This window comes from Saccopteryx bilineata, chromosome 6 (genome assembly GCF_036850765.1).
Source record: "Saccopteryx bilineata isolate mSacBil1 chromosome 6, mSacBil1_pri_phased_curated, whole genome shotgun sequence".
NCBI lineage: Eukaryota > Metazoa > Chordata > Mammalia > Chiroptera > Emballonuridae > Saccopteryx > Saccopteryx bilineata.
The window spans coordinates 36,504,137-36,531,500 of NC_089495.1; the positions used below are offsets into that span (position 1 = coordinate 36,504,137).

At 44.1% G+C, this 27,364-nt stretch overlaps 1 protein-coding gene and 1 long non-coding RNA gene across 3 annotated transcripts in view; one reads left to right on the plus strand and one right to left on the minus strand.

Moving 5' to 3' along the window:
- Positions 1-521: 521 nt before the first annotated feature.
- LAMP1 (lysosomal associated membrane protein 1) lies at positions 522-21,925 on the minus strand. Of its 2 annotated transcripts, none has more exons than XM_066236831.1 (9): positions 21,730-21,925; positions 15,819-15,937; positions 13,354-13,570; positions 12,871-13,029; positions 5,058-5,263; positions 3,864-3,989; positions 2,234-2,300; positions 1,996-2,166; positions 522-1,465 (listed from the first exon to the last, which is right to left on the minus strand). In XM_066236831.1, the coding sequence occupies exons 1-9, from the start codon at positions 21,779-21,781 to the stop codon at positions 1,326-1,328; spliced, it is 1,257 nt and encodes a 418-aa protein (XP_066092928.1). In that variant the 5' UTR covers positions 21,782-21,925; the 3' UTR covers positions 522-1,325. The 2 variants fall into 2 exon arrangements, with proteins under 2 accessions (XP_066092928.1, XP_066092927.1); XM_066236830.1 differs by having other exon boundaries at positions 15,819-15,940.
- A 185-nt stretch (positions 21,926-22,110) lies between these two features.
- Positions 22,111-27,364, plus strand: part of LOC136308926 (uncharacterized) — a 57,426-nt gene continuing 52,172 nt past the window's right edge. The window contains exon 1 of the long non-coding RNA XR_010726194.1: positions 22,111-22,250. This is a non-coding gene — a long non-coding RNA (uncharacterized lncRNA). The remainder of the gene's footprint in view (positions 22,251-27,364) is intronic.

Consider the following 27,364-nt stretch of genomic DNA (forward strand, 5'->3'; position numbering starts at 1 on the left):
GGGGTGTAGGTGTGTGGGCGGTGGTCAGGCCCATGGTCACCCAGCAGGCAGGCTGCCCTCAACCTTAGCCACCAAGGCCCGTAGATCCTCAAAGGGTACAGGTCTTTGCTTGACAAGATTAAATAAAGCTCTAGGCTCACGCTCTTGCTCTGAGAGCTGCCAGCACAGCTGCCACAGCCCTGGAGGAGCAGACCAGGGCCCGTCTTCAAAGGGCCGATCTGGTCTCCAGAGCCACAGGCGTCCAAACAGCGCTGAGGGAGCCTGCGTGCTGGCCCGCTACCCACCTCATCCTCACGGAGTGGGCACTGCAACACCGGTTGTTCTATTACAACGAAGACCAACCTTAGGTCACAACTCATGTTCTCCCACTGCCACCCAACAGACCGGCTACCCTCCAGGGTGGTTGGGCAGACTTCCACCTGCAGTTGTTCCGGGCACCAGCTCCGTCCCAGCTTATACCCTGCTCTCCACCGCTCACCCCCCTGCCCCAGCAGCTGACAAAAGCACAGGTCCAGACAAAGAAAGAAAGAGACATTTTATTAGCATTGTTACAGCAATGCATTACATGAAGGGACCCTCAGTGCACAGCCCAGCCGAGCTGCAAGCGCATTAAGTCAGAGTGGAACCGATTATTGTACACAAGTGCAGACACAGGATCGCCCCGAACCTCAAACAGAAGACTGAAAATCACTTAAAAAAAAGTAAACAAAAATAACACCCATTTTTCTATTTAGAAAAGTGCCAGCTCTTGAGTGGCAGAGCACAGAAAGGCCAACCACTTGAGCGCTCGCGCCAGGGCTGAGCGGGGCAGCCCCCGGCCAGGCCCGTGTTGGCTTCTAAAGCTTAATTTAAGCATTCCAGAGTTTCATCTTCTGAAGGACTTCCATTTTAAAATTTTCTTTCTCTACTAATTTATTAACTGTGCAGTCTAACAATTAGCCAGCCTTAATCAGTAACAAGTATTAAGACCAGAGAACCTCCCTTGGTAAGGCTTATATCTGAGTCAAGAAAAAGAGATCAAACACCAGAACCTTAAAGAGCCAAATGGTAGTGCAGCCAGTGTCCATTTAGAAAAGCACTCTTACCCTCCCCCCTTAAAGTTCTACTTTGGTAAATATTAACATTTAACCAGTTAGCAAAATATTTAACCCCGTTAGCAAAATTAACACCGTCATTGCAATAGTTACTCTTTGTGCATAGTAAATGTTGCAAGATGAACTTCACATTGGATAAAGCAGATCTGAAAATCAGTTTGCAGTAAGTGTGCCTCCCTCAACATCAATCTAAACTCAGGGAAATGAACAAAGGCCCACGCCGCGGCCGCACTAAATTGTCTGGTAGCCGGCATGGCTCCTCTTCCTGCCGATGAGGTAGGCAATGAGGACGATGAGGACCAGGCCAGCCAGGGCGCCACCCACAGCGATGGGGATCAGCATGTTGTTCTCATCCAGCTGACACTCTTCCACTGAGGAGACAAAGGGAGCACATCATGCTTGCGTGGGCTGTCACCACGTGCACCTTACAAGGAGGCCTCTCACTCCTCCCCACCTCTGCCCACCGCCCAGCAGGGGAGGGTTATCCTAGAGGGGGCTCCAATTCCAATTAACTACCACTTGGAGAAGCCCCTACAGAGGCAGGGCATTCTGCATGGCTGGGAAATTACGGTCAGTGTGCAGTCCAGAGCACCTGGACCTTCTGGACATTGAACCCCTCACCAGACAGAGAGCATTTTTATACAGTATCCCAATTTCACAGGTGGAAGAGCCACCTATTTCTAAAAACTACCTCTGCTCAAATGATGATGTGCTCACAACCAAGACATGTTGGTCATTTTGAAAGCAAAGTAACACAGAAAAAGGCACTTGCTCTAAAACTCTCTTAGACTGGGAAAGAGAACCCACACCCTCAAACCCTCCTTGCAACACACAAGTTGTTAAATATCTAACAGAACTAAAGCCTGAAGCCAACTGAAACACTGCCTTCAATGCTACTCACCAGACCCAAACTTGTCGCCTTCTACCTGGAAAGCCTGGACCCACACTTCGAAAATGTTGACAGAAAAGGCCTCTGTGACCTGAATGTGCTCCTCGGTGTTACATTTGTAGGAACTCCCCACAGTGGCCTGAAGTGCTCTCAGCGAGCTGTTGGTGGCCTTGAAGGTGGGATCTGCAAAGACATGTGAGAATTAGTGCTCTGAGACACCTGGGTGGGCGGGTGAATTGTAGGATCATACCTCTGGCGTCGGGAAGAGTCATGTTCACTTGGATTCCTTGCAGATAAAACCGGCTAGAACTTGCATTCTTAAAGAGAAGAAAATAATCCTTAGCTAGTCAACAGATTTACATGTTTACTGATCAGCACAGAAGTTTTGACCTGCTCTGTTTCCAACCTGGGCCGGTTCACCCCTCCTTAGGCAACCTGGTGGTCCCCCACTCCTGGGAGGTCACCATATTGATGCTGCACTTAGTGCGGACACCCGATCGGCACAGTGCACTATAGCCCAGAACTCCTGGGCTCAGCGATCCTCCCACCTCAGCCTCCCGAGTAGCTGGGACTACAGGCGCGCGTCACCAAGCCCGGCCAGATTTACATGTTTACTATAAACTTTGGTAATAAATTCAAACTCCCAGATTTCTATCTTCAGAATGAAACTAAAGAGTATCATGTCTGTGAAAGGCATCATATAAATCTCAAGAACACAAATTTTGATTAGTTCCTTCCAAATTCTTTTACAGAATCAGATTCTCTGCTAAAAGGGTTAAAGGAGCCTTATTCTAAAAAGGTAAAACTTTTCATAAATGTTTCTAAACTTTAGGAAAGTTAATCTTTATAACAAGAAACCCAAATACTACACAGTCCACCAGAACAGAGTATTATATATCATCCTGAGTTGTACCTCGGTCCTCCCCATATTATTTAGCTGTATGTATCCTTTCGCAGGCAGGCACAGGGAAGAAAGGTACAGAAGGTGGAGACGCTGCTTCTCAGCGAAGGGCGAGGGAGGCCGAGCTGAACGTCTGCCGTGCACGTGCCCCATCCCTCTGCAGCTATAGACTCTGCAGTTTGGTGGTAACAGTGGCTATGGGCACACAGTAGGCACTCCCTTCCTAATGTATAATAAATGTCTGATGAATGAAAGCCTACCTGTAAATAAAAAAAGGGGATGGGGAGCTAAGGGTTTAAAACGACTGACAAATAAAGGGAGGCAGAGAAAAGACTCCTTCTTCCTAAGGCAGAGCTCTGGGTTTCAGGACTTGTGTTTGACTTTCATTCTGGGTCGTATGTGGCATGTTCAGCTTAGGCGCGCTAGCCACAAGGCAACAAGTGCATGAGAAAATACAGTGGAAAGGAAACCACAGCGAGATGCATGCTGAGTTGCTAGGCAGGGCCGGATAAAGAAGATGTGGCACATATACACCATGGTATACTACTCAGCCATAAGAAATGATGACATTGGATCACTTACAACAAAATGGTGGGATCGTGATAACATTATACAGAGTGAAATAAGTAAATCAGAAAAAAACAAGTACTGCAAGATTCCATACATTGGTGGGACATAAAGACGAGACTGAGAGACATGGACAAGAGTGTGGTGGTTACGGGGGGCAGGAAGGAGGGGGGAGGGGGAAGAGCACAAAGAAAACTAGATAGAAGGTGACGGAGGACAATCTGACTTTGGGTGATGGGTATGCAACAGAATTGAATGACAAGATAACCTGGACATGTTTTCTTTGAATATATGTACCCTGATTTATTGATGTCACCCCATTAAAATTAATAAAAATTTATTAAAAAAATAAAGATGCTAAGCAGGTCTGACACTGAAGCCCCCTGAGTGATGAGAAAACATGGACCCTCACCATTCCAAACTGGAAAACTAGGGGAGTGATGCTCCCACTCTGGAGCTCCAGGGTCACCATCTGGGCAGTGCAGCTCCCACTGGCACGGGTCTTATTCGGGTTGATATTGAATACTCCTGTAACAGTCTAAGTGAGAAAAGCAAACAAGTTACCATTCCGTCTCATGTCTGGGGTCCTCCGTTGTTGAAAAAAAAAAAGCAATCCTAAAAACAGTAACCTCAAGGCCATATTCATTTTAACCAAAACCAGAAAGAAAACACTAGAAGATTACCATATTGCAGATTTCTGGATTCAGAAACAATTTTTTTAAAAATGTTATTGTATTGATTTTAGAGAGAGAGACAGGAACATCGATCTGTTCCTCTCTGTATATGCCCTAACCAGGGATTGGCATGTACCCATCTCCCAGTGGTCACAAACTAGACCTTAATCACAAGCAAAGTACTTGGCCCAGCTCCACAGGCTATGTGTCATCATTAGAAAGAAGTAATATTTCAAAAGGAAAGTATAAAAATAACATTTAAATGTTTGAGCAATAAGGTCTCGGTCTCTCTCTCTCTCTCTCTCTCTCTCTCTCTCGCAGGGATAGTGAGACAGATTCCTACATGCGCCCTAACAGGGATCCACTTGGCAACCCCCACCTGGGGCTTATGCTTGAATCAACTGAGCCATTCTCAGTGCCTGGGGCTAATGCTCGGATCAACTGAGCCACTGGCTGCAAGAAAGGGAGAGAGAGAGAGAAGGGGAAGAGGGAGGGGAAGAGAGGCAGAGGGTCGCTTCTCATGTGTGCCTTGTCTCGATTGAACCCATGATGTCTGCATGCCAGGCCGACTCTATCCACTGAGCTAACTGGCCAGGGCCCATGTGGTAAATTTAAAGCAAAATTTAACATTCTCTCAAAGGTCAACAAACTTGTTCTTCAGAGTGCCAAACACCATACATTTTAAGGCTTTGTGGACCACACAACAGAATCTGCCATGATGACTAATTCTGCTGTTTCAGACACAGAAGAGCAACCATAGTGTGTAAAGGGGTGTGTATGGCTGCATGCTAATAGGCTCACTACAGACCTAGGGACACCGATGTGTTCTGATCTATATTCTGAAAGGCTGTGCACATACAATGACTTCTGATAATCGTGTGTACCAATACTCCAACAAAGAGAGGAAGGGGGCTCCTGGGAGCTGAGCCTACCGTGTTGTCCTTCTTCTTGTAGGTGATGTTCAGCTGCAGCCCCATGCGGGCCAGCAAACAGGTCCCATTGGTGCCACTCACGTTGTACTTGTATACTGAGGGGTTCTCAGGCTCTGGGGACGGCGAAGGGTGAGGGGGTGATGGCGAAGGGTGAGGGGGTTTCGGTGGCGTTGTTGGGGAAGGTCCATCTTGCTCACAGCGCGTCTCTGGAGGAACAAGGAGGGACTGGTCATACTGTTCACAGGAAGAAACGTTAAGCTCTGGTTCTTTAAGACCAACGGGAGCCACAGAAACATTGAGCTTCAGCTCTGTCTCCCTGAGCTCACTGGAGACCCCAGCAGCCTTTCTCAAATAGCCCCACCCCACAGAATAGAAATAAATGATCACAGGCAGGTACCACTGTCTCACAGAGCTGGCTTAAGAGGACAGCAGAGTGTCCAGTCCACCTATTCCACTCCTGCTGCCGGATGACAGTTCTAACACATTCTTCCATTTCAGCCTCAGGAAAGCCCCATGCTCACAGCTCTATCCTCTTCCGTATGACAAACCTTCCCTTCCTACTGTGAGGTCAAAAACCGTAACTCTGTCACATGCTGTTGGGACAGTCAGCCACATACCACTTGAAATGGCGACAACTCACATAAATGCTCTCTGAGCTACCGCATGGTTCTGAAAATGGTCACAGGAACAATAGAGGGGCCTGGAGCTCACAGGTTCCAGAGAGAGAGACACTAGACACACACTCTATCACAAACCTAGTTAGTGCCATCAGCATGGGCCCATGCAAGAGCAGCAGAGGCCTTGGAAGGACAGGTCTGCAGGGGCCTACAGGCCAAGGTCAGAGCTGACACTCAGGTGCAGAGTGAGTCAGCTGCTGGGCTTTTCTACTTGGGGCAGGGTGGTGAGGGCACCAGCAAGCACTCTCATGAAGGTAGAAGGCCCAGTCAATGTGAGAGTATCTACCCCACTGTGGGGACAACAATCCAGGGCCTGAGGAGGCTGACGTGCAGACGGGCCACAGCAGAGGGACTTGGGGCTGACCAGAGAGGGCAAAATTGAGGGAGAGGCCACATCGTTTCCCCAGAGGACATGCTAAGGAGTTTGAATGTGATCCTCAGAATTTGATCCACCATAACTATTTACAAAAAAAAAAAAAAATTATATTCAAAATTAAGGCAGACGGAACACAGAGTAGAATAATGACCGCAAATTTTCTACAGGAATAGACAGGTGCATTCTATGAAGACTGCAGATTACTCAACATTTTAAAACACCAAGATATGTAGCCGCCTAGGATACTGCCAATCCCCAATGAGCTCCCTTCATTTCCCATTTTGTTTCTATGGACTATCAAAAAGTTTAAACTATTCATACACTTTTTAATCAATTCTGACCCTTTCCACAATTTTTCTAGGCTGAGCGAAGGAAAACTCGTTCAAATGTCCAGAGTGGGGAGCCAGTTGGGAACTTGTGTAACCTGACCCACCACCTGTCCACTTACTCTAAGCTAAAATGAAACTTCCACTGTAACTTTTTCAGTGGCCAATTCCGCCTCCACATTCCATCTACTTGGGGGAGGAGAAATAGAAAACTTCACCCCACAAGACTGTAACACTAGGAAAAATTTAACACACTTTCTGGAAAGTTAAATTCACCCAATGTAATCTTGTACAGTAAAATGCCTTTCTAGATAGAGGATAAAGATGAGGGTGGGGTGGGAAATACTCTCCGAAATGGCTTTAATCTTGGGCTAATAGTGGCATGGCAAGTATCGCCAGAGATGTTTGAACCTGGGTGTGCTGGCCAACACCTTCCCCTTCTTACCTTGAGTTAAGTTACAGGTGGAGATTTTAGTTGCTCTCTTAAAAGTAACATCAATAAACATTGTTACAAAATACAACATAATTAAAACCACATCAAGGGAACAGGCCAGTCTCCTAATTCTGCTCTAGATGGCCAAATCTAGATACTGATTTGATCATCATCTACCCTTCTCATAAAGGTTACAAAATATCAACTTGGAAACATGAGTAACACCTTTAGGTCTAATCCCCCATCAGAAACGTTCAGAACTTCAGAATTCTGTGTGCCTAAAATGCCCCCTTCCTTCTAGCTGAACTACACAGAAAGGCAAAGTCCACTCTCTAACCAAATACCAAAGTCCTTTTTGCAGAAGGCTCACAATCCACAAGGAGCTAGCTCATCACAAATAAAGTGCACTGATGTATATTCAGTGTCACCTGCAGAAAAGCCCCTGGAAAGACTAGGGGATCCAGAGGTTGCTGTTGGTTCCCCCTCAGTCTTCCCCACAAAGAAAGCACTAAGAGGGGAGGGTGCAGGGCTGTGCATCCTTCCAGACACTCCTCGCGTGGTTTAAAGCTTACAGGCCTCATGACCCCCAGGCAGCAGCAGAGGGTCAAATACACCTGCATGCTGCAACTAAGGAGTCTGAAATGGAAAGAGATGTTTTTATATCGATTTCTTCAATTTAAGCTAGATGAGAAGTGAGAGTCTGACCCCTAAGGAATGAAAAAGAAATATTGCCAAACTGGATAGGAAGTGAAATTTATGAACTATATTTAAAAGCTGTATCTATTTTGAACTTCTAATTATCATAGAAGGGTTGACAAGTACCCACGTATCTAATCTTTAAGATAAAAAGATGAATAAATCCACATTCTCTGGTGAGCCAATAAAACCAGATGCCTGCATGGGCCTCACCCCAAACCCACTAACCCAGTGTGGGCTTGGGCCTGGAAACCCCATTCTGATGAGCAGAGCGAGGCTCACTCACCTAGTTTTCTCCAGCCTGCAGGCTACAGGCTACACCTAGACCATTCCAGAATGATAATCATCTATCCCACTTTTATAGACCTTTGAGAAAGAAGATACCTGTGTTCTTTAGATTTTAGCCTCATCAACAAACTTTATAGGAAAGTCAGTGCAGACCTGGCTTGTTACTTACTTCCCTTTAAAAGAAAATCTCTACTATGAGTTGATGCTTACCGCTCCCCCCCCCCCGTTTTGCTCTCTCTCTACTGGCTCTAAAATCAATAAACAAAATCTTTAAAAATATAAAACCTCTAAGTATGTGAGTTTTTCTAGATAAGACAATACTTTCATAAAGACAAAGTGAACAAAGTGACCACTGCACCACTGTTAAGGCCAGAGATGTCGACTCCAATGCCCTGAACCTGCAGTTCACCAAATACAAACTTAAAACAGGCTTTTATGACCAAAATTTTACTGATTTATTGCGAATGTGGTAGTTCAAGAATTTATTAAGGATTCACGAGTGGAAAAGAATAGATGGGTATATAAGAATATACTTAACATATATGACACGAGCTCTTTTCCCTGAAGCAGCTTTCAATTTCGTTGACAATGTAGTTAAAAAGTACCTAAGAAGCAAAGACGTGAAACTGGCACAAAAGAAATGGCTCAATTTTGATAGAAATCAAGTATTTAAAAGGAACTTATGTCGTCATCGCAGTATATGAGGTCAGTTGTACCAAATCTCCTACTTTTATAGAAAATACTGGTTCCTTTAATTGCAACCATTGTCCAAAACACCCACTATGACACTAAGAATAGACAAAAAGTAGTATAATGATATGCCACCTTGGCTAGGCTCTTCAAGGATCAACACTAAGTCAGGTTTGTGACAAGCTGAGTAATCACAGAACATACTAGTAGCTGAGCTTTAAGAACAATTCAGATCAACTTCATATAAAATATATGAAATGTCTCATCACCATGTCATAGACCTGAAACTAATATAATATAGTATATGTTAACTGTAACTGGAAAGTAATTTAAAACTCAGGGCATGAGTGGTAGAGCATCGGCCTGGCATGCAGGAGTCCTGGGTTCGATTCCCAGCCAGGGCACACAGGAGAAGCGCCCATCTGCTTCTCCACCCCTCCCCCTCTCTCCTTCCTCTTTGTCTCTCTCTCCCCCTCCCGCAGCCAGGGCTCCATTGGAGCAAGGTTGGCCCGGGCGCTGGGGGTGTCTCTATGGCCTCTGCCTCAGGTGCTAGAATGGCTCTGTTTGCAGCAGAGCATCGCTCCCTGGTGGGCGTGCCGGGTGGATCCCAGTCGGGTGCATGAGGGAGTCTGTCTGACTGCCTCCCCATTTCCAACTTCAGAAAAATACAAAAAAAACAACAAAAATAAATAAATAAATAAAACTCAGGGCATGTTCAAGTACTATATTATTCTTCAGTGTCGACCCTTCCTTATGGAGTGTCAGCCCATATTTGAGATCCAGAGGGAGGCCTCAACTTCCTCTCAGCACCTCTACCCTAGGCAGCTGCCTGCCAATCCCGGGACCCAGAGCACACTGGCAGACCAAATCCCACAGAACACTGTGTCAAGCAAGAGGTCCCATTTGTGCAGGAGGTGGGGTAGGAGCAGCTCTCAAAGGAAGAGGCATAAACTTGAGCAAAGGAGCCTTTTCAAGGGCCCTTGGCAGGTTGAGGTGTTTTCTTCCCGACTTCCCATTTCTTAGCACTAGATTGACAAGGGATTACTGTAAAGGATGAGACGTACTAGTGAGATGACTTCCATAAGCCCCCAGTGAAGAGTAAGCAGGTGTGCCTGTGACTTCACTCAGTCTTTCCAGCCTATGATGACAGAAGGAAACGTCAACTTCTACAGGAAGGTCTGTGTAACTTTAGGATGCTTCTTAACCCTCCTCTTTGCAGTAGAATTTACTAAGGAAGTTCTGTGTAACGTTAGGATGCTTCTTAACACTCCTCTGCAGTAGAATTTACTAAGAGAGTGCTCTAGTGTCTTTGAAAAGAAGCAAGACTTCCTTTTCTAAGGTACATACGTATTGGCACAGGAGGATTTAACAAAACTGAATCAAGCTTTGATGAGAGAGGACAACCACAAAACATGGGGAGGTGGGTAGGGCGTTCTAGACCCATCTCACAAGTGAGGGTCAGCCCAGCAATCTAACTCTGACCAACAACTTGATGGAACATAGTGGGTGGCACCCATGAGCTCCAAATAACCAAGGACTCCCAGTTTGGAAGATGAAAGCCCCGTGAAACCCTACATAGGACACGAGCATATCTTTGGGGAAAGGGCCATTTATTGGCTAGGGTTCAGGTATCAGGATAGCCTCACATTTGTACCTTTTCCACTTGAAATCACGTGCACATGTCCTACATTGAAAACTTAATTAAAATGCAGGAGGCTGACAGTGAAGAGAATGTGCATGTGGGAATGGGGGATATGTGGAAGAGCTGCTCTGTACTTTGCATTTAATTTTGTTTTGAAACTAAAACTGCTCTAAAAAAATACAGTCTATTTAAAGAAAATTAACCTGTAAACAAAATTATCCCTGGCCGCGTAGCTCATTTGGAGAGTTTCGTCCTGACAAGTCAAAGCTGTGGGTTTGATCCTGGTCAGGGCACATACAAGAATCAACCAATGAATACATAAATGAGTAGAACAACAAACTGATGTCGCTCTCTCTCAAATTAATTCATAAAAATTAAAAAAACAAAATTAATCTCTCTACTGTTACAGGGCTCCAGTGCCCTCATGAACCCCATGGGCATGGCACTTCCCTTTAAAACACCATACTGGGGATCCCAGAGAGGGGAGACCCGCACTTCTGTGTCCAGAAGCCTTCGAAGTAAAGAAAACAAGTTGTACTTATGACCACATTCAGGCCTAGTTACAGTGAGGTTACTGCAATGAGGCAGCAGGCCAGAGACACTATCGTTTCCTAAGACCTTCTGACAGTTTTTGTTCTTTCCTTCTTCCGCTCTTGAGACTGAGCCAGAAGACTGATGGCACCCAGATGTATGTGGCTAGGTATGAAACCCAGGTAGTTGGGAGATTTATACACAAATACACCTGAAGCATGTAGCTTGTTGATTTAACTCCTACTGGGTGGCCACTGTCTGGCTAAAGTCACCTTTCCTACGTCTGAGGAGGTGCACGTCAGTGTGCACACATGTGGACCTGCTGCCCTCACACACTGCTCACGCCAGCCTGAAGGGAAAAGTCCTCGCATGCCCCTCGTGAGGAAGGACGTGCAGCCAGCCCTCCAAGCCCAGTGTGAGAAGAGGCTGCACGGCGGAAAGGTTGAGCCCATCTCCTTCAGAATCCCTTGCTGCTCCAGCTCACACTGCCCTGCATCTTGAAGCCCTGCACACTTGCTACAAGTTGTATTGCTCCCAGTTACACTTGCTTTCTTTTAGTCCTAAGTCTGTCACTACTCTTTCCATTAGGTCAGGGGTCAGCTAATTTTCTCCTAATGGGGTCAGTTCCTGAACTTTGTAGCTGTTGGGTGCCTGTCCCAACTCAGCTCTGCCACCATGAACATAGAAAACCGTTCTTAGCTTCCTGGCTACAGAGAAACCAGAGGGAGGCTGAACCAGGCCTGCAGAACAGTGACCAGCCCGAAAGGTGCAGCTCCACCTCGGAGGACTGTAACAAGCTGCACACAGAGCTAACTGGTTCACATTAGTCTGATGATGGTGCAAATGAGCCACTCTCCTAGGGTCATTCTGAGCCTCAAGCAAACCAAAGGCCCGCCAGCAGCAGCAGGTCTGAAGACTAGAAGGTTGGGGGGCTGGGTGAAAAAGGTGAAGGGATTAAGCAAAGCAAAGCAAAACAACCAAGAAACTCATAGACAACAGTATGGTGATTAGTAGAGGGAAAGGGGTGGAGGGAGACAGAAGAGGGTAAAGGGGGATAAGTGGTGATAGAAGAAGACTTAACTTGGGGTGGTGAACACACAGTACATTATAATCTGCAGATGATGTAACTAACATATTTCCCCATGGTATAAGACACTGTCATGTACAAGATGCACCTTAATTTTGGGGCCTGAAATTTGAAAAAAAGACAACAAACGTGAAAAACCGGGAAATGCAAATAAAAAAACCTACAAGCACTGTATAAGACACACCCAGTTTTTAGATCCCAAATTTTTTGGGGAAAGTGTGTCTTATACATGGGGAAATACGGTATTATAGAATTGTATACCTAGAACATATATATATATATATATATAAATATATATATATAAAATTTTATTAACCAATGTCACCCCAATAAATTCAATAAAAAAGAGTAGAAGGAGATGTCCTTAAAACACCCTCTGCAGGCAGAGATAACTTCCCCAAGGCAATCAAGCTCTCACCCTTCAGGGAAAAGACATAGTCTGTGAGTGACTAACAGAATTTGTGGAAGAGAATTTCCTTAAGTCACGGCAGAATGACAACCCATTTACCACTTACTCTATGCCAGGCACTGAGATAAGAACTTGCATAAACTTCCTTTTTAATCCTAACAACATTCAAAGATAGGTTAGCCCCCTTATTTTACAAGTGGAGGAAATGAGAGGTTGAGTACCTCAGCCAAGACCACAGTGGGAAGGGGCTTGCAGCCTCTTTGACCCCAGAGCCCACCAGGGAGCTGGGGTGGCAGGTGCATGGAGGGGGTTGGGGAAAAGAGTCACGATCCCCAAAGAAGGGCAGTCCTTGTCAATCCACCACCTGTCCCTGGGTCTGCCTGAGCCGGACTGAGGTAAGACTAGGTCTCTGTGGGAAGATAGCTGGCTTGAACTGGACAAGATCCTGCGACCCTGGGCCCCATTAGCTCTAACAAGAGAAGATTCAGAGACAATTTCAATTGCTTTGCCCTTTTACCCTTCATGATCAGTATTTGTCCATCCTGAAGAGGTCATTCTACAGAGAAAAGAAAGGTTTAGTGAACAGCTCTCCTAAGACAGAAGCTGCCTCTGCATTCAGTGGAGACTAATGGCGCTAGGGCCAAGGGCAGGGCCTTACCTTCCTTGCTGAAGGTATTGTTTGAAAGGTATGCTTGGATGGTGGCATCATGGAACGTGACGGTTACATTCTCCATGTGGATCTGGTTGCTGTTCACACATCTGTATTTCTTATTTATGTCTGCCATGATGTTGGTTATGGACTTCACTGTCATACTTCCTACGTTTAAAAAGAATTAAATTTTAACTACCCCCACCAACGTACTTAGTTAAAAGTAATTTTATCCTGGTCTGCAGTGGTGCAATGGACAGGGCATTGACCTGGTAAACCGAAGTCGCAGGTTTGAAACCTTGGGCTTGCTGGTCAAGGCACATAAGACAAGCAACAAGCAAGCAATGAACTAAAGGTGAAGCAACCATGAGCTGATACTTCTCGATGCCCTCTCCATAAAATCAATTAATAAAATCTTTTAAAAAAAAGTAATTCTTGATACTACCCCAACCCAATTTTCTTCACTTCGTAATTGTCGATTTTTGTTCTTACCGTTGGAGCTCGCATTCGGGAAAACCTCTGTGTCTGACAAATTATAAACAAAACTCATCATCTGGACATTGTAACGTGTTGCATTTCTTGCGAAATTGAGGGTCAGTGTATGTCCTCTTCCAAAAGCAATCATGAGACTGGGGTTAGAAGCATTCTCTTTACCACAGGAGCTGCTATTTAATACTTTTGCATCAGATGGCAGCTCGAAGGTCACATTCTAAAATAAACACAATGACAAGAGAACCCAATTAGAATGTAGGTTATTAAAGGGATTCAGAAACACTAACTAAAGATCTTTTCTGCGTCTGTCAAACTTAGTTCCTCAGTTCTATCTCAGATATCATTGTTAAGGTATTTTAAAACATAAACAAAACCAGAAAGAAAATCAGTATTACATGTCAGTAATAGATAATTCAAGTGTAAGACAGAGTTGACTTAATTTTTCATATAATGACAAATTCCTCTTCATTAAAATAATATAAATTTGCAACTGAACAGAATTAAAACTAAGTTGTTTTGGCAAACTCAATTCATATTGGGCTTCAGGATAAGGTGCGCATTTTTATTTTAAAAAGACTATTACTACTTGTTTGCTATAGAAATGTTTAAAGAATATATCTTTTTAAACAGAGAAAAGGTGTTTACACAAAATTGTTTGAATTTACTATTATATGCAAAACAAACAACTAGAAACAACCCAATGTCCATCAAAATAAAGTGGACTGACTAAATAAGCTATGGGTAAACCGTATACTAATGCTGTCCTAAAAAAATTACAGAATTATATGAAGTGACAAAGACATGCTTTGTGAAATGGTAAGACACAAATAGCACATGGATTGCTGGCCTGTGGTGGCGCAGTGGATCAAGTGTTGACCTGGAATGCTGAGGTCACCAGTTTCAAACTCTGGACTTGTCCAGTCAAGGCACATACAGGAAGTAACTACTGTGAGCCGATGCTTCCCGCTTCTCCCCTCTTTGTCACTCTCCCTCTCTTTATCTCTCTCTCTCCCTTCTCTCCAAAAATCAATAAATAAAATCTAAAACAACAACAAAACAAATAGCCCATGGACGATCCCATTTGTATAACAGTTAATATATAACAAAACAATTATTTTAAAAATCTAAGCACAAAATAAAGTGAATAGAAATTAAAAGGTGCCTGGACAAGTCTTCAGAATTCGAGACATTTCTATAGAACACAACTTTCCCAGTTTTCTTCTATTCTGGAAGAGACCACATTTGTATTTAGACCAGCACAAATGAATTAATGAGGCTGAGCAGCTGGCACAAAGTCCAGAGTACTCTAAAGAAACTGCTGATCCTCCCAGCAAGGCTAGGCCCCATGCTGCCCTTTAAGTGGTAGTAAAATGATATAATGCTATCAAAATGGAGATAAAGAAAAATGGTAGTTTCAACAAGGAATTGAAAATAAAATGTGAATTAGGGGTATATTAAAAGAGTATATGTTAAATAGAACAAATGAAATATCCATTAATAAGTAACTGATGAAGAAATACAAACATGGTGCTTATTTGTTAGAAACCTAGGAAATGCAAAAGCCTTACTCATCCTACAGAAGAACAGTTGTTCTTTTTTTTGTGATAGAGACAGAGAGAGGGATAGGAACAGATACATAGGGAGATGAGAAGCGTCAATTCTTTGTTGTGGCTCCTTAGTTGTTCACTGATTGCTTGCTCATATGTGCCTTGATCAGGGGGCTACAGCAGAGCGAGTGAGCCCTTGCTCAAGCCAGCAACCTTGGGCTCAAGCCAGCAGCCATGTGGTCATGTTTATGATCCCTTGCTCAAGCCAGTGACCCCATGCTCAAGGTGGATGAATCCATGCTCAAGCTGGTGACCTCAGGGTTTCGAACCTGGGTCTTCTGCATCCCAGTCCAACGCTCTAACCATTGTGCAACCACTTGATCAGGCAGAAGTACAGTTGTTTTAACAAAACAACCAAGCAACATTTTAATCAAGCTAGTACAGTGCTTACAGCATTGTACATCAACTGTTTATGTAGCATAATAGTTTACACAAAGCAAAATCAAGAGATCAACAAAGGGAAGGAAAAAAAGAGATCAACAAAGGTATAGTCACAGAGTTATACACTGGGCATGATAAAGAATGTAACAATACTTCACTACCAATAGAGGAATAGTTTAACAAATAAGATTAACATAACGAAGTATTACAAAAGACAATCATAAAGAGAACTAAAAAAACACTCATGGTAAAATAGTGACAACAGAGCACAAAATGGTTTGTGTATTACTACTGCAACTTCAGTACATAAAACAGCACAGGCTACTGAGGAGCTGAGAAGGAACTGTACGTACATAAAAATAACTGTCAGGATAGGATCAGTTTTCAAACACTTACTTGAAAAATTAAAATAATCTTATCTCTCTCACACACACACAGATACACATGTAGGCATGTACACAATGTGGAGTTTCCTACCTTAGGACCACTCTTGGTATTGTAGTTGGTCAAGAAGGCAGCAGAGAAGTTGGCCATTATACAAGCTGTACCAGTGCCATCTTGCACCACAAACACTGCTGATGCACAATGCATGAGGCCTGCTAACTCCAGGAAAGACAAAAATTACCAAACATCGTTTTTGAAAATACTCGGAATATTTCTGTTGTCTTCACCTGTAGCACTGATGAATTTTACTTCAGAATTCCTATCGGGAAGTCACATGTTAATTTCTGGGTCAGCCAGGGCAAAGATGCTCCATGCAAGTTTCTCAGGAGATTCCATGACGTTCTAGAGGCATAACTCAACCTAAATATTGACCTTCTACTGAAATCCATGAGTGAACTAGTAGTATCTTTCGCTGTGGACCTAAACTACTATTTACAGTTAGATCTGTTTTTGCCTCTCATGGACTGGCAGCATGGTAAGAAAAGTCATGGACTCAAAGATCTAAGATTTTGCCTAATTTCAGAAAGGTCTTCACAACACAGTAATTCAGCTGAACCTGGACTTGGCTGTGTTACCTTAGGACATTAGTCAATCTGCCTAGGCAGGGCCTCCATATCCCAGGGGCATGGGACAGAGTGAGGCTCTCACCGGTCCTTCCAGCTTGAGAGTAATCACTGATAAATATTTTTAAGTAAATCTCAGGGCCAGTGACATCTCTGGCTTCTTTCTATCCCACCACCCTGATCAAGCAGTTTAGCAGCAAATGTAATCTGATTGCTATGGTAGAGAAGAAACTTGACAAGTGGTACATTTTAGTACATTGTTCTTTCATAAATAGGTAAAACTAAGTGCTTTCACTAGTTCTAAAGCCAAATGGCAGTTAGCCCTCACAGCGTACTGGAACATTCAGAAGGGATGTGCCCCTGCTCCCTCCACAGGTTTCTACTGCTACAAGCTCCTGCATGCCCTTGACCAAGCAAGCATTTCCACATCTGGCTCTCATCACTTTAACTGTAGCTATGACTCAGACACACTTTGAAGGCAGCATACTCAAGAGGAACACTATTACCTTTTCATTCTAAAACTCCTCTCCCTCGCAAAGTAAATGTCTCCAATGAAACCAATTCATTTTACCCTTGGGACTTTCACAGAATAAAATCTTTAGAGCCAACGAAAGTATAGCCAGAAAACTCAAGTTATTTTCCCTTAAGCCTCTGGTAAACAAAATGCGCATAAAGAAAAGTTGCTATACCAAAATGAAGAAGCAAACTATGGCAAACAAGAAAGCCTGTGCAACCTTTTTGTGTTTTGATTTGCAAAATTTTAAGTCACCCCTGGAATACTCAGGCAAGATTCAAGTATTTCCAATAAACTGGTTATTTCACTTATAACACCTAGAGAAGATTATTGCAAAACTTGTTTTTGACAGTGAAGGTTTTTAAAACACATGATCAATAAACTTTCAGAGAGGATGGGTAAGTGCATCAGAAAGGAAAGCTAGGCCAGCAGGTAGAAGCAAAAGCATTTAATTCAAGCTTGGACGCCAAAGCCAGACAGACACTAAACACTGACCCAACTCACTGTGTGCATGGGCCACTGCCTGCCCTGTGCATAGGCTTCCTGAAGCCTGAAATGCCCTCACCTGGCCCTGGCCCCTCGCTGGAGGGCTAGTCACATGTGATCATGTATGCCATGGGCAGTACACCTCCCACGGGAGTAAACACAGTCAGTTCTCACTAAGCTGCCCTTTAATAAAAGAGTTAACCTGAATCATTAAAAAACCTTTGACTCAATGCACTTCATTAGGATACATTTCACATTAAGTAACTTTCAATCATACAATTTTTTGATTTAGTAAATATGCTGAGGGTCTGAGCTTTCAAAGAAAAACAAAGTATGATCAATAAGCTTAAGCAGCACTAGATGCCCACATTTATTCTGGAAAGGCCCAGAACTGTACAATTATTAAACAAAAAAAGTTACCCTTTATACCAACTCTGGTCAAGAGAAAAATGTCTACAAAAGCATTAGAACACAAAATTCTGAGATTATATATGTTAGTGATCAGTTTATTTTTATTTTAAAAAATTCTGTAAAGTGGCATTTGGTGAGGAAAAAATAACCCATCTCAGGTTAGTTAAAATGCTTGCAGTCATTTGAGGGGTGCCCCTCTCAAAGGCCAGCTCATGGCATGCAGGCAACTGCTCATCTCTCACAGTCCTTCACTCAGATGCAAACTTGATCATTTTTCTAGGGGTTATATAAAGCAGTAACTTTGTCTTAGTTCTTTAAAATACTACTTATAGTATGACTTGTGGTGGCACAGTGGATAAAGCGTCAACCTGGAATGCTGAGGCTGCTGGTTTGAAACCCTGGGCTTGACTGGTCAAGGCACGTATGAGAGGCAACTATTACAAGCTGATGCTTCCCACTACTCACTCTCCCTCCTCTCTAAAAAAATTTTAAATAAAATACTCCTATTTGTATAAATTTCATTCTCTAAAACAAGTGCAGCTATGGGAAACATGCCTGCTTCAGGCTAAAAGATTTTGGTTCTATGACAGACAACCCCAGTACTTACTAGCTGTGTGAGCCCGGGTCAGTAGCAACTACTAAACTCTTGGTTTAGACATCTGTGAAATGGAAATAAAGTGCTGACTTCTCACGGTTATTTAAGCATCAAATGAGCCAATGCATGGGAGGCATTCAGTACAGGGCATTAGCACTAATTATATGTTACCTATTATTATTTAAACATTCAGTGCTGCCTGGCCTGTAGTGGTGCAGCGGATCAAGCGTCCACCCAGATCGCTGAAGTTGCTGGTTTGAACCCTGGGCTTGCCCCATCAAGGCACATATGGGAAGCAACGACAGTACTATGAGTTAATGCTTCCTGCTTCTCCTCTGTCCCCGCCCCTGCCCTAAAAATCAGTAAAATAAAAAAAAATGTAAAAATAATAAAAACCCAACAATATCTAGTGCTATACAGACTTCATCTATCAAGTTCACCATTGACCCCTCAGTACCTCACACAAAATGTCGCATAAGTCTTTTATTTAAGAAGCACTTGTAATGCACTTCCCATATGCCAGGTAGAGCTCCAAGCACTTTGCAGTTAATTAAATTATCACAACAATCTTAACTGGGAGACACTATTACGATTTTCCTTTTCAGATGTCCAGATAAGGAAGAGAGACTAACTTGCACAAGGCTGCACAGCTAGTGAGTGGTTCAGAGCCAGGTCTGCGGATTCAGAGCGCGTCCCACCCATGCACGCGTGGGCTGGCTGCGGGGTGAGTGCCACGGCTGAACCATGCTTTCTCTCCAGCACTTGGTGAGCAAGCCACTGTTTCAAATAATGAAATACTCTCTTTTGATGGGAACCACAACTTCTAGAAGCAGGGCATGAGTATGCACATTTGTAAAAAGAAGACTTATGCATGTTTGGTTAGGGACCAATACTGTAAAACTAGACATCTCTGTAGGTATGTACTGAGCGCTTACTATGCATGAGGCATGAGGTGGGCTGTAAGATGGGAAAGGATATATGTAAAAATAATCACAACTCAGCTGAATCTATGCTCTAGTAAAAACACATGCTCTACAGCAGTAAGTCAAGTTCTGTGGATGCAGATGGAGAATACTGCTTGGATGGGACCAACAATACAAATTCAAAATGACGGACCCGCCAGACTTGTGGAGGGGCAGTGGATTAAGGGTCGACCTGGAATGCTGAGGTCACTGTTTCGAAAACCTTGGCTTGCCTGGTCAAGGCACATACGAGAAGCAACTACTATGAGTTGATGCTTCCTGCTCCTCTCACCCTTCTCTAAAATCAATAATAAAATCTCAAAAACAAAATTATGGACCCAAAACATTTTGACCTCAAATCTACTGAAGAATCTGGTTGTAAACCTGTGGTAACTGACAAAATCCCATAAACAAGGGTAAGATTCACTAGCATAAAACTTTCAAACTTCCTAAGTGACAGTTCTTCATTTGGAAAGGGAAAGAAAACTATCTATTTGAAATCAATAGTTTAAAGAGTCACAATTATGCATTCACTTAACCTTATATATCAAAGTTTCAGTTATGCTTACCTATACTTTCTATCAAATATCCAAACACAAATGAAGAAAAGTAGTTTCTGCTCATTAATGCAAAAGAAATGTTATTTAGAAGTTTGTTACATCTTTTTTTTAGAAAAGATGCTTTCTGGTGAAATTATGCATTAAAATAAACATTTTAAGTAGACCTCAATCCAAGACCTCTTCTAAAAAAGTTGGATAATAACTGAATATAAAACTTAAAAAATATCATACAATGAGCATTAGAAAGCTAATTACATGCACAATACTCCAAGCTATTATAATGTAGGGAGATTATGAACTTTTCATTTTTAAGGTGAGTTTTTAAAACATGAAATGAAGTACTGAAGTCCTAATGCTTGTGAGCTCTTCTAATAAAGAACAATGCAATCGTTCTGACATTACAAAACTTATTCAGTAACTCCTCTTGTAACTACACCTTGCCAGTGAAGGGCAAGGCGGCATTCAGGTTTACTGCTGGAATAAAGCTATCCCTTGTGACTATTCATGCAACTCAAAGAACTAATTTTACACAACAGGCAAAACAAAAGCCTAAAACCAAAATCCACGAAGTCACAATTAACAGAATTTTAGAGTAGAAAGAGACTTAAGAGATATTTAAAGAATTCATGGGCAGGAAGTACAGGAACCTGTATCTGGATCTATTTAACTCACTGTGAACTCCCATCATATTTCAGATCCTACCACTTAGAGAAACCTGCCCCTATTATTTGGGAGAGGGGCGAGAAAGAGTGCCATAGACAAGAGGACCTCCAAACAGTCTTAAAATTAATCAATGTAGTGATTCTCGTTTAAGAGACAGCACATATTCCTTTTTCTTATCTGGACAAATGAAAACAAAATCCATTAATCAATAAAATACTGAGCAAACACTGACTGCTTCTATGAACTGACTGGTGGACTGCCAGAAGCTTCCCGATGTGTTAACGGAGTCCCTCATTTTGACTCACAGGAACCAGCACACACTGAACAATGGCAGCAGCTCTTTACAAGGATTCACTAGAAATGAACACTTCCATTGAGAAACCGAGGCCTGGTCCTGCCTCTCATTTTGTCCACTACAGCTCTTCTTAACTTTTTAAAAAAAATTTTCCACTGATTCTAGAGAGGGAGAGAGAAGCGCTAACTCACTGTTCCACTTAATTGTACACTCACTGATTGCCTGTCCTGAACTCTTAAAAACAACTTTAAATTCACATTAACACATGGACACACATAAGTACTGAAGGCCTTACTGAAATACAGGCAAAGGTTAAAGCACCAAGGACGAATTCTCAAAGGCCAGAATTACCATGCCGCTCTAGTCTCTTCGGGTTAAGATCCGTGTTGGAAGAAGCGCCAGGTGGGTCACCCACTGGGACCACCGAGAGACCACACAGCCTCACCCGGACCTCGTGGCTTAACTTCCCGCAAGTTAAAGAAACCACTTTCCAGAAACCACCAAGCCACCCAAATCATTTCCAACGTAACATCCCAGAAAACGAGTTTAGTGACCCGAGGGCGGAACCTGGCCTTCGGCTGAGAACCTCTACCCTTCCTCCTCCACCTCTGGGCAACTGGATCCAACACCCCAATCAGCGGCCAGCGGGCGCCATGGCGGGGCCACGCGCGGACCTTGCCGTGTGCGGGGTCGACTAGCAGGCCCGCCATTCTCCGGGCCCTGCCCGCAGCTCTCGGACTCCATAGCTCCCGGGCCTTGTGGAGTTCTCCCCCACCCCCCCACCCCCGAACACATCCTCGCCGCAGACCTCCCAAGCTCCCGATCCCCAGCGCGCAGCCCCCAGGGCCTTTGCAGTCCCCTCTCCGCAGACCCCAGCTCTGGGCCTGACCCTCACCGAGTAACAGCAGGAGGAGCGGCTGCCGCCGGGCGCCACCGGGGGCCGCCATGGGCACCAGGGCCTCCGGAGCGGGAGCCGAGCGGGGTCGGATAATTGGGCCGACGGAGGGCCGGCGCTGGGGACAGACTGGGGGCCGGCGTAAGAGCAGCAGAACCCACTGTCCAGCTGCCAGCTGCCCAGCTGCCCAGCTGCTGCGGCGCCCACGGTAAGAAAGAGACCCCGCGGCCGGCTGCGCCCGTCACGTGAAGCCGCGCCGCACCCACGCCGTCACGTGACCTCACAGATCTCGCGAGAGTACGCGGCAGGCAGCCATACTCCCTTAAGTGCGGTGTCCTTCCCGCGCCCAGCGCTCGCTTCGTTCTTGACCTGGAATCGGGTGCGTGACCCCACCTGGCACGTGATCGTTGCGCCACGTGACACGGGCCAATTGCAAGATCCTTGGCCTAGTTCCCTGCGGCTGGAGGCGGAAAGTGGGCGGTGGCCCGGGGTAGAGGAGGCGGTACCGGGGAAGCCTGCAGGTGAGAGAGCGGGAGGCGGGGATACGCGGCTGCTGGTCGGCCGGAACCGGTACGTGGGAAACGGGTTCTCTTAGCCATCCCGGGGGCCGCCAAAGATGGAGACGAATCAGAACGCTGAAAATGATTTTATATATTGTTTGGTTTAAATTGCTAATATTTGGTTAAGGGATCTTGGTCTGTAATTTTCTTTTCTTGAAATATTTTTGTCTGATTTTTGTATCAGGGTAAATAATGCTACACTCATAAAATTATTTGTGAAGTTTTCCCTCTTCTGTTTCTGAAAGACTGTAAGATTGATATTATTTTTTCCTTAAAAGTTTAACGCAATTCGCCAGTAAAGCCACTTGTCTGGAGATTTCTTTGTGGAAAGAGTTAATATTACAAATATTCTTAGTAGATATAGAGCTATTTTTATTTTGTATTTCTTCTTGTGTTTATCTTTATAATTTGCTAATTTCATGGAATTTCATCATGTCATCTAAATTAGATATTGGCAAAAATTCATAACATTTCTGTAGGCTCTGTTGTCTTACAGTACTGATAATTTTTTATCATTTTATTTATTTATTTCAGAGACAGAAAGTGAGTCAGAGTGAGGGATAGACAGGGACAGACAGACAGGAACGGAGAGAGATGAGAAGCATCAATCATTAGTTTTCCATTGCGCTTGCAACGCCTTAGTTGTTCATTAATTGCTTTCTCATATGTGCCTTGACCGCGGGTCTTCAGCAGACCGAGTAACTCCTTGTTGGACCCAGCGACCTTGGGTTCAAGCTGGTAGACTTTTGCTCAAACCAGATGAGCCCACGCTCAAGCTGGCGACCTTGAGGTCTCGAACTTGGGTCCTCTGCATCCCAGTCCGATGCTCTATCCACTGCGCCACCGCCTGGTCAGGCAATTTTTTATCATTTTAAATTAGTTTCTTGGTCTTCTCAAAAAAACAGCTTTGGTTTCTTTGATTTCTCTATTTTCTATTTGATTTCTACTTTTATCTTCATTATTTTCTTCCGTCTATTTGCTTTGGATTTACTCTTTTTTTTTTATAAGTGAGAGGAGGGGATATACAGTGTGTCCGTAAAGTCATGGTGCACTTTTTTTTTTTTTTTCATTTTTCTGAAGCTGGAAACAGGGAGAGACACAGACTCCCGCATGCGCCCGACCGGGATCCACCCGGCACGCCCACCAGGGGCGATGCTCTGCCCACCAGGGGGCGATGCTCTGCCCATCCTGGGCGTCGCCATTTTGCGACCAGAGCCACTCTAGCGCCTGAGGCAGAGGCCACAGAGCCATCCCCAGCGCCCGGGCCATCTTTGCTCCAATGGAGCCTTGGCTGCGGGAGGGGAAGGGAGAGACAGAGAGGAAAGCGCTGCAGAGGGGTGGAGAAGCAAATGGGCGCTTCTCCTGTTTGCCCTGGCCGGGAATCGAACCCGGGTCCTCCGCACGCTAGGCCGACGCTCTACCGCTGAGCCAACCGGCCAGGGCCCATGGTGCACTTTTGACCGGTCACAGGAAAGCAACAAAAGACGATAGAAATGTCAAATCTGCACCAAATAAAAGGAAAACTCTCCCAGTTTCATACCTATTCAGTGCAGTTCGATGTGGGCTCACACAGATTTTTTTAGGGCTCCCTACGTAGCTATCCCGCATAGCCGCTACAGACTCGTCACTGACTGATGGCCTACCAGAATGGGGTTTCTCCACCAAACTGCCGGTTTCCTTCAACTGCTTATCCCATCAGTGATGTTATTCCTATGTGGTGGCGCTTCGTTATAAACGCGCCGATATTCACGTTGCACTTTGGTCACGGATTCGAATTTAGCGAGCCACAGAACACACTGAACTTTCCTCTGTACCATCCACATCTTGACTGGCATGGCCGTGGGCTGCTCCACTGTATACACGGTGTTATGTCATCATCTGCGCATGCGCACATGCTGCCATTATCATCCTACAGAACTGGGAGGGTTTTCCTTTTATTTGGTGCAGATTTCACATTTCTATCACTTTTTGTTGCTTTCCTGTGACCGGTCAAAGGTGCACCATGACTTTACGGACACACTGTAGTCAGTCTCCTGTAATTCATTTCCTTCCTTCCTTCCTTCCTTCCTTCCTTCCTTCCTTCCTTCCTTCCTTCCTTCCATGACTTTACGGACACACTGTAGTCAGTCTCCTGTAATTCATTTCCTTCCTTCCTTCACGGACACACTGTAGTCAGTCTCCTGTAATTCATTTCCTTCCTTCCTTCCTTCCTTCCTTCCTTCCTTCCTTCCTCTCCTTCCTCTCCTTCCTCTCTTTCTTTCCTCTCTTTCTTTCCCTTCCTCCCTCCCTCCCTCCTTTCCTTTCCTTCCCTCCCTCCTTCCCTCCCTCCCTCCCTCCCTCTCTTTCTTTCTTTCTTTCTTTCTTTCTTTCTTTCTTTCTTCTCTCTCTCTCTCTCTCTCTCTCTCCCTCCCTCCCTCCTTCCTTCCTTCCTTTCTCTCTCTCTCCCCTCCCTCCCTCCCTCCTTCCCTCCCTCCCAGAAGGGAGAGATGACAAGCATCAGTTCTTCATTGTGGCACCTTAGTTGTTCATTGATTGCTTTCTCATATGTGCCTTGACTGGGGGGCTACAGCAGAGCAAGTGACCCCTTGCTCAAGCCAGCGACTTTGGGCTCAAACTGGTGAGCTTTGCTCAAACTAGATGAGCCTGCGCTCAAGCTAGCAACCTCAGGATTTCGAACCTGCATGTGCCAGTCTGACGCTCTATCCGCTGCGCCACCGCCTGGTCAGGCTTAAGTAATTTTCTAAAGGACACCAAGTTGGTAACAGCCAAGCTTTGATCTCTGGGTTTTCTGACTTCAAAGCTCCAGCTCTTAAACTTTTATCTCTGCTGACTCAGTGCCTCGAAACTAGCTAGTTCTGTCACTGGGAAGCCAACTGAGAGCAGTGTGTTCGCTTTTAAAAGAATGCAGTGCTGTCTCAATTTACTTAGCAGTTGACCTTGATTCCCACACATCACTGATACTGGAAACTTAAAAATAGCCTCAGCTGCCTGACCTGTGGTGGCACAGTGGATAAAGCGTCAACCTGGAAACACTGAGGTTGCCGGTTCAAAACCCTGGCTTGCCTGGTCAAGGCACATATGGGAGTTGATGCTTCCTGCTCCTCCCCCTTCTCTCTCTCTCTCTCCCCCCTCCTCTCTAAAATTAAAAAAAAAAATAGCCTCAGCTTTTCATCCTGTTACTTCACATTTACTGCATCTATACCTATCTTTACATAATGGCCTCTTGTCTTAGCAAGAACACACACTTACAGCACATCCACAAATGTACATGTACAAATATGAACACAAATATATATATAAGCACAAACATACACTCATGCACACAGATACACATACAAACATATATGTAAATACACATATATAAGTACACACACCCCTGGGCTTTGAATCTACTCTATCCGATCTTTGTAGAAACTTGAGCCATCAATTACTCCTTTACCCTATTTTCAAATTCTTCCCTTCTGTTTCTCTCTTAGCTTCTTTCTCTTAGTCTGTAAACTTGCTCAAGTTTCATCATCCAAAAGAAACTCCCTGTCTCTGTCTCTGATTCAAGCTACCACAAACTGCACCCTGCTGAACCTGTTCCTACCCCACAATCAAACTGTAATGCCCCTAGTTGCCACAAAGACTGGACATTTTTCAGTTCTCATTACATTTTACTATAAGGTCTACCGGAAAGTTCTGTCTGTTTCTATCACAACAAGTTTCGACACGTAAGCACGTTTTTTTGGCGCATGTGTGCCTCTCTATTTATATCACTTAATGTATACATACTGACGTGGCAAATTAAAACAAAGTTGATTCACGTTAGTCTTATGTGTGAAGCGATAGTGTACCCATGGCTACTGATAAAGTTCATTTACGCCACTGTATTTTCTACGAATTTCAACAAGGAAGAAATGCTACAGAAGCACATAGAAATTTATTGAAAGTGTTGGGTGAAGGTACAGTTTCTGATAGGACATGCAGAAGATGGTTTGAAAATTTTGAAACAGGTAATTTTGACCTTTCTGATAAGCCACATTCGGGTAACCATCTTTGATCGATGACGATGTTGTTAAGACCATGTTGGAGCAAGATCCTTTTCTGACAACATCGCAGATCGCAGAAAGGCTTAATTCAGCTCAGCAAACCATTTCGGACCATATTTGAAAGATAGGATTGGTTTGGAAATATATTATTTAATAAAGTTTATTGACGGTAAGAAAAATTTGTATTTAGTTTTATTCCAAAAACAGACAGAACTTTCTGGTAGACCTTATATTTCTTCCTTAAAATTCCCTTCTTCTGTGATTTCTGTTCCACCCGTAAAGAAGAATATATAGCAGTGACTATATGTGGCCCACAAAGCCTTTACAGAAGAAGTTTACCACCCCTACCCAAGACACGAGGGAAGAGCAAAGAACTTTAAAAACTTAAATCAGTGCCCTCAGAGTTTCACGAAGATGTTCTATCATTAAAAAGTCAAATGCTAATCTGATACAGAGGCCAGCCAGAAAAACCAAAACCAAAAATGGAACAGTGCACTGTGGGCGGGACTGGGGGTTTTCATTATAACATCATCTGGCCTATTTGCTTAACAAAAATTCTTAAAGAAAGTGAGAGCAAAAAAAGTGAGAGGAAAATGCAGTGTCAGAGGAATTGAGGAACTTTTCCCAGAACAGAAGGAAGTCACAAGTCTTCTGAGGAAGGAGGTTCCCTGAGTCCTGGCAGGGCAAATAAAAATGGGCTCCAGTCTAGATATGTTCTTGTGAAAGAGCAAAACATGGGACTGGATTACAAAAGTTTGTGAGAAAAAGATCAGGTTAAAGAATAATATCAGCCTGACCTGTGGTGGCGCAGTGGATAAAGCGTTGACCTGGAAATGCTGAGGTCGCTGATTCGAAACCCTGGGCTTGCCTGGTCAAGGCACATATGGGAGTTGATGCTTCCAGCTCCTCCTCCCTATATATAATATAATAATCTGATATATAATAATAATATCAGATATTAGAGCTATAAATTAGAAGGCTATGGAACAGTGCCTTCAAAGTTCTGAGGAAAATGATTTTGAAGCTAGAATTTTATAAAAAGCT